At 39.5% G+C, this 10769-nt stretch overlaps 1 protein-coding gene across 1 annotated transcript in view; it reads right to left on the bottom strand.

Moving 5' to 3' along the window:
- Positions 1-758: 758 nt before the first annotated feature.
- LOC127621017 (glutamine--tRNA ligase-like) overlaps positions 759-10769 on the bottom strand; it is a 62923-nt gene continuing 52912 nt past the window's right edge. Inside the window, exon 18 of the mRNA XM_052094428.1 lies at positions 759-1196. Within this exon, the coding sequence (XP_051950388.1) occupies positions 1065-1196 (132 nt within the window). The 3' untranslated portion in view covers positions 759-1064. The remainder of the gene's footprint in view (positions 1197-10769) is intronic.

The following is a 10769-nucleotide window of genomic DNA, read 5'->3' as shown; positions in this document are numbered from 1 at the left end:
TGCAAAGTGACCAGAAAAAAGCTAATTTTCCTTTGCCCCGTTGTACCCTGTTCATCCATCTCCCTTAACTTTTCATCGTGCTATTTTTCTTCAAACTCCTCTATCCATAGACCATTTAAGTGCAGGTCCTAGAGAGTCTTGCTGGAAGCTTAATTGCTTTCTTCTTAAGCATAATGGACTGAAGAATAGCGTTTCCTTTCTGATACAATTCTACTGGGGTAAAGCTTCTGATAAAATGTTTTGTTTAAACACTAAATTAAATTATTGTAAAGATTTGGCCTCTTTTCTTTCAGTCATTAAAAGAGGTTGATAAAATATCTAGAGATGAACAGCTTGACTGCGCCAGTTGCAACTATTGCAAACTTAATTGAGGCTATTAAAGGTCTCAACAACAACAAATCTCTGGGAAAGGACAGCCTGACAGCCAAGTTATATAAATATAGAGTTTTGCTGAAGAACTGGCACTGTTCTTGCTTGAGATGTTTTTGAAGAGTATCCATTCTAAAGCTCTACCATAGTTTAACATGGGATATTACTTTGATACCTAAACCTTGGTTAAATATTTTTTGTGATAGATAATTGCCATTTTATTCAATCAGGTTTTATATATAAAAAAGACATATCTAACACTATACGACTTGTTTAATATTTGTTAGACTTTGACGAACTGATCAATGAGGAAAGTTGTACAATTTTTTTATACAACTTTTTTAAAGCTTTTTATAAAGCCTTTGAATTTCTTGAATATGAGTTTATTCTACAATCTCTTATCAAGCTTGGCTTTAGTGACTCCTGTAAATTTGGAAAAAAATGGCAACTCATCTATTGTGGTGTATTTTTATCAAGTATACATTAATCAGGTGTAATCAATGTAAACATTGTTGATTTGTACCACAGTTATGTCTGACGGGCAAACATGCAGTTTACTGGTCATGATGGAATGTGTGCTCAACATATGTGTGACTATTTGAAGGTATGTGCAGGAACAGGAATAGCCTCATATATGTGCTCTCATGACTGCTATATTAAAAGTGACAAACTCTGGTTTTGTCTGTGTCGGAGACTTACAGGCGTTCATACAGGCGCACTTCACACTGCAGCGGCTCACTCACCCAGTGAATGAACGCTTTGGGTTTCTCCACAGAGTTTGAGCTGGCACACGTCACCTCTAACTCACACACTTTACCATTGCCATCCTGACAGAAGAGATAGAAGATAGATCAGTCAAGTGATTACTAATGAAAGAAATTCAATGTATCACGTATACTGTATGCTAACAGAAAAATATCACTACAAAGTAAACTGTTCTCAATTTGTTCTGACAAGTCTCTTTAATAAGGATTGGCAATTAAAGTCCAATTATTTATTTACAGTATATATATATATATATATATATATATATATATATATATTTAATTTAATTAATTTTGCTCCTTGACCCATGTCGAAATATGTGAACAGTAATTGGCAGTCAACAAGTTTTTGGCCAGTGTGCCTTTTTTCCCCCGTTCATTTTTTGTGCCATGTGTTGAGTTGACCTCTGAAGACATCCTGTGAGAACACCCCCTATCACAAGTCGATATTCCACAGTGATATTATGAAATGTACCTATTTTCCAGAACAGTCCAGATAGATTCAGTGTGGAGTAAACTTCTAGAACTTTCCAGTAATATAAATAGTAGTATAAATACAGGGGCAGTCGTATTAATTTTTGCTAAGTAACTGTGGCAGGGCAGAGGGCGAGGCCGGGTCGTGATCTTACACACACGGTCCCGTATTAGGCTAATTAAGCCTCCGAGAGGGATAAAGGTCGACTGCAGAGGATCGTGCGGGAGAGAAAGATGTGTGTGTTTGTCTTTTGTTTAAGTTGTTAATTAAAGTATTATTTAAAAAAAAAGCCTCCTCCTTTCCATTGAATACGTTACAGTTCTACACATGTGTACCAAATTTCAAGTCAATTGGAGCTACGGTTCAGGAGAAGAAGAGTTTTGAATGTTTTCCCAAATTTTCACTGTACAGGAAAATCCATCATGGCGGAAGTTATGGGTCCTTGAGGCTTTTTTGTCCCCCATGAGAAATGAGGTATGTACACCAAGTTTCAGGAGAATTAGACAAATGGGGTGGAAATGACATCACTTTGAAAATATTTTTTGGGGGGTGGCCTGTAGCGCTCCCTATGGGTGAATGTGTGCCATTATTGGTTTAGGGGTTACCGTTGGCCTGAAGTATCAATGTTCAAAATTAGAACATTTTTGACAAGAAAATGGGACATTTGGCATGGCCTGTAGCGCCCCCTAAAGGCAAATGTGGGCCATTCTTTGCATAGTACTTCAGAGTGAAACATATTTTATATGAAACATATATTGAGGCAATGTGGACATTTACATAAATACACCCCTTTCGGCCATTTTGTGTTGTATTCATTTTTCCAAAGTAATAAATTGAAAGACATCAATTATACACATGGGTACCAAATTTCACAATTGGAGGTACTTATGAGAAGATTTTTGTAGGTTTTCCTAAATTTTCACTACAGGAAAATCTATCATGGTGGAAACTATGGGTCCTTGAGGCTTTTTGTTCCCCAAGAGAAATGAGGTATGTAAACAAAGTTTCAGAAGAATTGGACAAATGGGGTGGAAATGACATCAGTTTGAAAATGGGACATTTGGGCATGGTCTGTAGCACCCCCTAAGGGTGAATGTGGGCCATTCTTGGTTTGTGGGTTCCTGTTGGCCTGTGGTATCAATGTACCAAATTAGACCATTTTTGACCAGAAAATGGGACATTTGGGCGTGGTCTGTAGCAACCCCTAAGGGTGAATGTGGGACATTCTTGGTTTGTGGGTTCCTGTTGGCCTGTAGCATCAATGTACCAAATTAGAAAATTTGTCCAGAATATGAGACATTTGGGCGTGGCCTGTACCGCCCCCTAAGGGCGAATGTGGGCCATTCTTGGTTTGTGGGATCCTGTTGGCCTGTAGTATCAATGCACCAAATTACAACATTTTTGACCAGAAAATAGGAATTTTGGGCGTGGCCTGTAGCGCCCCCTAAGGGCAAATGTGGGCCATTCTTTTAGCAGTAGTTCAGAGTGATGTCATCTTGAAGCATGTTAGGTCAAAATTACATTTGATTTATTGACACATATATATTGATAAAATGTGGACATTTACATAAACACGCCCCTTTCAGCCATTTTGTATCGTATTCATTTTTGCTAATTTAAAAATAAATTGGCCAGTGACTGAGATATTGGGGCTCAAGGAGAACAATAATAAATATAGCTGCAAGCAGCGATGGCGGGCCCAAGCCGGTGGCACCGCCACCCCCGTGCCTTTAGGGTCGCTGTGCACGATGGGCAATAACGTAACCTCGCTTTGACTGTCGAGAAGATGTGTGCTGTAGAGCTTGCATCAGTGTGGGCTCTGCAAAAGTGCGCATCGAGGGCACATATCAACCACAAAGTATGCAAGAATATGTAACGAGGCACACGTGCCAGGTCTTGTGTGTCACACTTGTATAAGGTTCAATATAATTCGATATGGGCCAACTGATCAGAAGATAAGGAGCGGCTACTGGAGAGAGGGAAACAACACAGCAGGTAGGTGAAAACCAAGAGCTTTTTTTACTGGTTGGAATCTTGTATTCGTTGAAGAAATTCTTAATTGCAATTTGTCTGGAGCATGTAAATCTCAATACTGTAATTTGACAACATACAATGTATGATAATGCTTACAATCAAATCTCTTTTTTGAAATTCCAGGAAGTTGGACTCATCAACTCAAACAAATCAACTCAATTGACAACAGTTGTCATATACTTTGTATGAAAATGAAATAATAAAATGAAACTTGGAAAACTCAGACTCAGTTTGGTTATGACCCAATAACATTTTTAGAAACAATAAACAATGTTCTCAAAACAACATATACTTAATAACTCAAATCACTCTTTCAATTTAAAATGTAACAGTCTTTTCAGCCAAATGAATCAAATGTTCAAAATCCACTGAATTGATTCAGTTAGTGTCAGTTCAGAGTCAAATGACTCGGATCAAAAGATTTTTTGACTCTTTAGAATCGTTCAGTTCAGAATCGATGTCTCTCCGTTCAAAGCTCGAGGAAAAATATGCAAAAACAAAGTCTCGGTTCAATTTGTCCGAAAACGAAAAGGTTTCTCATACCAGTTTCGATGAGTTCAAGATCAAAGTTCAATCAAATGGTCTCCGTGGGTGGCTCGCCTTTTACATACGCTCATATGCGTTGCACGTATCCAGGATGTTGATCACAATTTCTCGGAAGAAACACACATACAACAAAAAAAAACAGCCTTGCAAAAACAAAAGGCAGAACAATAATTAATCTTCCATTCAAACACTTTCATCAACAAATATCATGTATACACTTCAAACAACGTATTAACTCAATATCTTGACACTTACACACAACATTGTCACTTTTCATCGACTCGTTTGCATCTTCACATGTGATTAGCTTTAGCCCAACGTGCAAATTAACACTAGCTCACACACTATGCACAAGCGGCCTATATGAACTCTAATGTCACACTACTGATTTGCAGCTGCGTCTGCAACAGTTTCTTGTAAAATGTCAAGTCAATAAACAAAAAAAACAACTCACCAAGGCAAGAATTGCACATCTTATTTTGCAAGAAGATAATTTGCGGTGCTTTTTGGTGCTCCGTGTATCTACATCGGTTTTTATTCTCGACTTCGGCGTCAGCTCTTCAAAGTTATCACTTTCACTCAAATGTAATCTTTTGATTGCATTCAAGTTTCTTTTCCTCAATATCTACTTTTTAATGAAGAGTATCTGCTTCGTCTGACTCGCTCGCTCTCTCCCAATGTTTTTTGACAGCAGCAGTGTGGCCCGCGCAGTCTCAGTGTGCTGCTACCATTGGCTCCTTGGAGTGTCAGTCAATGCAGCACGATCCATAATTGGATGAAACACTTTCTCTTCTAAAGCACTCGTTGTTCTCTCTTATTCGCATTTTCTCAATTTTCCCATCTTTTTACACATCTCTCAACTCTTCTACTGGTAGCCTGGATCATCTGGGTTACAAATATCTCAGCTCTGTTGGTCCTTTCAATGTAAGTAAATGAGAAGTGGTGTAAAACAGATCAATAATTAAGTCATTTTTTACTATAAATCTCTACTTTCACTTTCACAAGCGCTCTTCTCTCTTAAGAGTTCTTTTTCAGTTTATTTATTTTTTTTTTTTTGGTGATTTACATAAGCATATCACCCCTCCTGAGCAGGGTGGACAATTTATAGTAAAAAATATAAAAATACTATATATACTACATACAATATATACTATTTATCTTTTTCACACCCACACCTATAATATCCCTTCTGAAAGTATGGATTAAACCACTGGAGTGTTATGGGTTACTGTTATGTTGCATTTATGTGAATTTTGGAGCTTCAAAGTTCCAACAGAGAAATTCCCTCCCCCTCCCCTCCCCACACACCACACACACACAAAAAAAAATGGCAGGCCATTCTGTCTGTCAGAGAGAGAGACACAGAGAGAAAAAAAACACAGAACGGTCACTCTGTCTGTCAGAGAGAGAAAAATTCCAAGAAATCCACATTCAAACCACAATATCTGACTTTCTGTTGGTCGGAGCTAATGACTGTAAATTAGAAAGTTGTTCGGCTTGACGAGAACAATATACACGGCGAGTTTTGTAACTGTAGATAGAACTAACTAAGTTATAACACACTTCATGTGTCCTTTTTTAGTCATAAATCAATTTCCTCGCCACGGCCAAACCGTTCGAGATATCAAAAATCCGTCCGGAATGTAGCATCCTCAATGTCTTGACTTCATGCCGACCGAGTTTGGTGGCGATTGGATTCATTCTCTAGGAGGAATATATATAATTCCAGAGCACGTGTTTCCAAACAACCCATAATAGCCAACTTCCTGTTGGGCTGGCGTAAAACTTAGAGCACGAAAGTTGTTCGGCCCGATGAGATCTACAAGTGTACCGAGTTTCATATTATTACATGCAAGCATGTTTGATATACAGACAAGTGTTCGAATCCCATTCCAGGGGGCGCTGTCGAGCCCCCCTGCCACGCCCGGGTACCATCTTCAGCCCGGCCCTGATGGCCGCGGGTTCTGACCTGTGTGCAAAGTTTCAAGAGTTTTCGAGCACGTTAAGGGCCCCAAAACCTTGAAAAACAAAAATAAAAGCATTTTCACTCTTCAGCAAAATCAGCACCCTCCCCACAGACACAGAGACACGTAGGGTCAGTGAGAGAGGGAGAGAAAATTCTCCAAAACATCCACATTCAAACCAAAATAGCTGACTTTCTGTTGGTCTGAGCTAATGACTGTAAATTAGAAAGTTGTCCGGCTCGATGAGAACAATATAATTACTGAGTTTTGTGACTGTGGGTCAAAGTGTAAAGCAACCCCCCCACTTTTGTCAAAAGGTGGCGCTACTGAGCCCCTGCACCACGCCCGTTTCTGAAACTTTGCACATGTCTACTGGCTAATAAATGTGATGTGTCTGTCGAATTTCATGCAATTTCAAGTATGCTAAGAGTCTCAAAAGCATCAAAAAAGAATATTCAAGTTTGAAGCGTTGCCACGACAACAGTTTTTAAGATATCAATAATCCTTTCACACGTCTACATCTGCCGTGTGTTTACATTATACACCTAAAGTTTTAAGTAAATCGGGTAAAAATAAGAGGGTGATTTTAAAGCATTTTGAAAGTGACACACTTCATTCTGCCAGTTGGTGGCGCTATAACTTTGACTAACAATAGTCACATCCATGCGATCGGCCTCTTACAACGAACACACTGCTGCGGTTTCATCGAGATCAATTAATGTATGCAGAAGTCATAACACACTTCCTGTTTCTCTTTTCGCGCCATCATTTCGTTTCCTCGCCATGGCCAAACCATTCGAGATATCAAAAATCCGCTGACCAATTTTTCATCCTCAATGTCTTGACTTCATGCTGACTGAGTTTCGTGGTGATTGGTGGAATTCTCTAGCAGGAGTATTTCACATTCCATTGTATGCGTTTTCCAAAAAACCCTAAATAGACGATTTCCAGTTGGCCTGAGGTAAAAAGTAAAAGTATGAAGGATATACGAAATAATGAGATCTATATGTGTACCAAGTTTCATATTATTACATGCAAGCGTGTTTGATTTATGGACCAAGTTTCGGACCCTGTTCCAGGGGGTGCTGTCGAGCCCCCCTGCCACGCCCGGGTACCAGCTTCAGCCCGGCCCTAATGGCCGCGGGTTCTGACCAGTGTGCAAAGTTTCAAGAGTTTTTGAGCACGTTAAGAGCCCCAAAAGTGCCCCAATAGTCGTAAAAAAAATAATAATAATCATAATAATAATAAATATAGCTGCAAGCAGCGATGGCGGGCCCAAGCCGGTGGCACCGCCACCCCCGTGCCTTTAGGGTCGCTGTGCACGATGGGCAATAACATAACCTCGCTTTGACTGTCGAGAAGATGTGTGCTGTAGAGCTTGCATCAGTGTGGGCTCTGCAAAAGTGCGCATCGAGGGCACATATCGACCACAAAGTATGCAAGAATATGTAACGAGGCACACGTGCCAGGTTTTGTGTGTCACACTTGCATAAGGTTCAATATAATTCGATATGGGCCAACTGATCAGAAGATAAGGAGCGGCTACTGGAGAGAGGGAAACAACACAGCAGGTAGGTGAAAACCAAGAGCTTTTTTTTACTGGTTGGAATCTTGTATTCGTTGAAGAAATTCTTAATTGCAATTTGTCTGCAGCATGTAAATCTCAATACTGTAATTTGACAACATACAATGTATGATAATGCTTACAATCAAATCTCTTTTTTGAAATTCCTGGAAGTTGGACTCATCAACTCAAACAAATCAACTCAATTGACAACAGTTGTCATATACTTTGTATGAAAATGAAATAATAAAATGAAACTTGGAAAACTCAGACTCAGTTTGGTTATGACCCAATAACATTTTTAGAAACAATAAACAATGTTCTCAAAACAACATATTGCAACTTAATAACTTAAATCACTCTTTCAATTTAAAATGTAACAGTCTTTTCAGCCAAATGAATCAAATGTTCAAAATCCACTGAATTGATTCAGTTAGTGTCAGTTCAGAGTCAAATGACTCGGATCAAAAGAGTTTCTGACTCTTTAGAATCGTTCAGTTCAGAATCGATGTCTCTCCGTTCAAAGCTCGAGGAAAAATATGCAAAAACAAAGTCTCGGTCCAATTTGTCCGAAAACGAAAAGGTTTCTCATACCAGTTTCGATGAGTTCAAGATCAAAGTTCAATCAAATGGTCTCCGTGGGTGGCTCGCCTTTTACATACGCTCATATGCGTTGCACGTATCCAGGATGTTGATCACAATTTCTCGGAAGAAACAAACATACAACAAAAAAAAACAGCCTTGCAAAAACACAAGGCAGAACAATAATTAATCTTCCATTCAAACACTTTCATCAACAAATATCATGTATACACTTCAAACAACGTATTAACTCAATATCTTGACACTTACACACAACATTGTCACTTTTCATCGACTCGTTTGCATCTTCACATGTGATTAGCTTTAGCCCAACGTGCAAATTAACACTAGCTCACACACTATGCACAAGCGGCCTATATGAACTCTAATGTCACACTACTGATTTGCCGCTGCGTCTGCAACAGTTTCTTGTAAAATGTCAAGTCAATAAACAAAAAAAACAACTCACCAAGGCAAGAATTTCACATCTTATTTTGCAAGAAGATAATTTGCGGTGCTTTTTGGCGCTCCGTGTATCTACATCGGTTTTTATTCTCGACTTCGGCGTCAGCTCTTCAAAGTTATCACTTTCACTCAAATGTAATCTTTTGATTGCATTCAAGTTTCTTTTCCTCAATATCTACTTTTTAATGAGGAGTATCTGCTTCGTCAGACTCGCTCGCTCTCTCCCAATGTTTTTTTGACAACAGCAGTGTGGCCCGCGCAGTCTCAGTGCGCTGCTACCATTGGCTCATTGGAGTGTCAGTCAATGCAGCACGATCCATAAGTGGATGAAACACTTTCTCTTCTAAAGCACTTGTTGTTCTCTCTTATTCGCATTTTCTTAATTTTCCCATCTTTTTACACATCTCTCAACTCTTCTACTGGTAGCCTGGATCATCTGGGTTACAAATATCTCAGCTCTGTTGGTCCTTTCAATGTAAGTAAATGAGAAGTGGTGTGAAACAGATCAATAATTAAGTCATTTTTTTACTATAAATCTCTACTTTCACTTTCACAAGCGCTCTTCTCTCTTAAGAGTTCCGTTTCAGTTGTTTTTTTTTTTTTTTGGGTGATTTACTTAAGCATATCTCCCCTCCTGAGCAGGGTGGACAATTTATAGTAAAAAATATAAAAATACTATATATACTACATACAATATATACTATTTATCTTTTTCACACCCACACCTATAATATCCCTTCTGAAAGTATGGATTAAACCACTGGAGTGTTATGGGTTACTGTTATGTTGCATTTATGTGATTTTTGGAGCTTCAAAGTTCCAACAGAGAAATTCCCTCCCCCTCCCCTCCCCACACACACACACACACACAAAAAAAATGGCAGGCCATTCTGTCTGTCAGAGAGAGAGACACAGAGAGAAAAAACACAGAATGGGAGGGGTCACTCTGTCTGTCAGGAATTCCAAGAAATCCACATTCAAACCACAATATCTGACTTTCTGTTGGTCGGAGCTAATGACTGTAAATTAGAAAGTTGTTCGGCTTGACGAGAACAATATACACGCCGAATTTTGTAACTGTAGATAGAACTAACTAAGTTATAACACACTTCATGTGTCCATTTTTAGTCCTAAATCAATTTCCACGCCACGGCCAAACCGTTCGAGATATCAAAAATCCGTCCGGAATGTAGCATCCTCAATGTCTTGACTTCATGTCGACCGAGTTTGGTGGCGATTGGATTCATTCTCTAGGAGGAATATATATAATTCCAGAGCACGTGTTTCCAAACAACCCATAATAGCTGACTTCCTGTTGGGCTGGCGTAAAACTTAGAGCACGAAAGTTGTTCGGCCCGATGAGATCTACAAGTGTACCGAGTTTCATATTATTACATGCAAGCATGTTTGATATACTGGACAAGTGTTCGAATCCCATTCCAGGGGCGCTGTCGAGCCCCCTGCCACGCTCGGGTACCATCTTCGGCCCGGCCCTGATGGCCGCGGGTTCCGACCCGTGTGCAAAGTTTCAAGAGTTTTCGAGCACGTTAAGGGCCCCAAAACCTTGAAAAACAAAAATAAAAGCATTCTCATTCAACAGCCAAATCACCCCCTCCCCCAGACACAGAGAGACGTAGGGTCAGTGAGAGAGGCAGAGAAAATTCTCCAAAACATCCACATTCAAACCAAAATATCTGACTTTCTGTTGATCTGAGCTAATGACTGTAAATTAGAAAGTTGTCCGGCTCGATGAGAACAATAAAAATACTGAGTTTTGTGACTGTGGGTCAAAGTGTAAAGCAACCCCCACTTTTGTCAAAAGGTGGCGCTACTGAGCCCCTGCACCACGCCCGTTTCTGAAACTTTGCACATGTCTACTGGCTAATAAATGTGATGTGTCTGTCGAGTTTCATGCAATTTCAAGTATGCTAAGAGTCTCAAAAGCATCAAAAAAGAATATTCTAGTTTGAAGCGTTGCCGCGGCGACAGTATCGAAGATATCAATA

This window comes from Xyrauchen texanus, chromosome 27 (assembly GCF_025860055.1).
Source record: "Xyrauchen texanus isolate HMW12.3.18 chromosome 27, RBS_HiC_50CHRs, whole genome shotgun sequence".
Lineage (NCBI taxonomy): Eukaryota > Metazoa > Chordata > Actinopteri > Cypriniformes > Catostomidae > Xyrauchen > Xyrauchen texanus.
The sequence above is the reverse complement of the archived record's forward strand: the minus strand, read 5'-3'. Positions and strand labels throughout refer to the sequence as shown.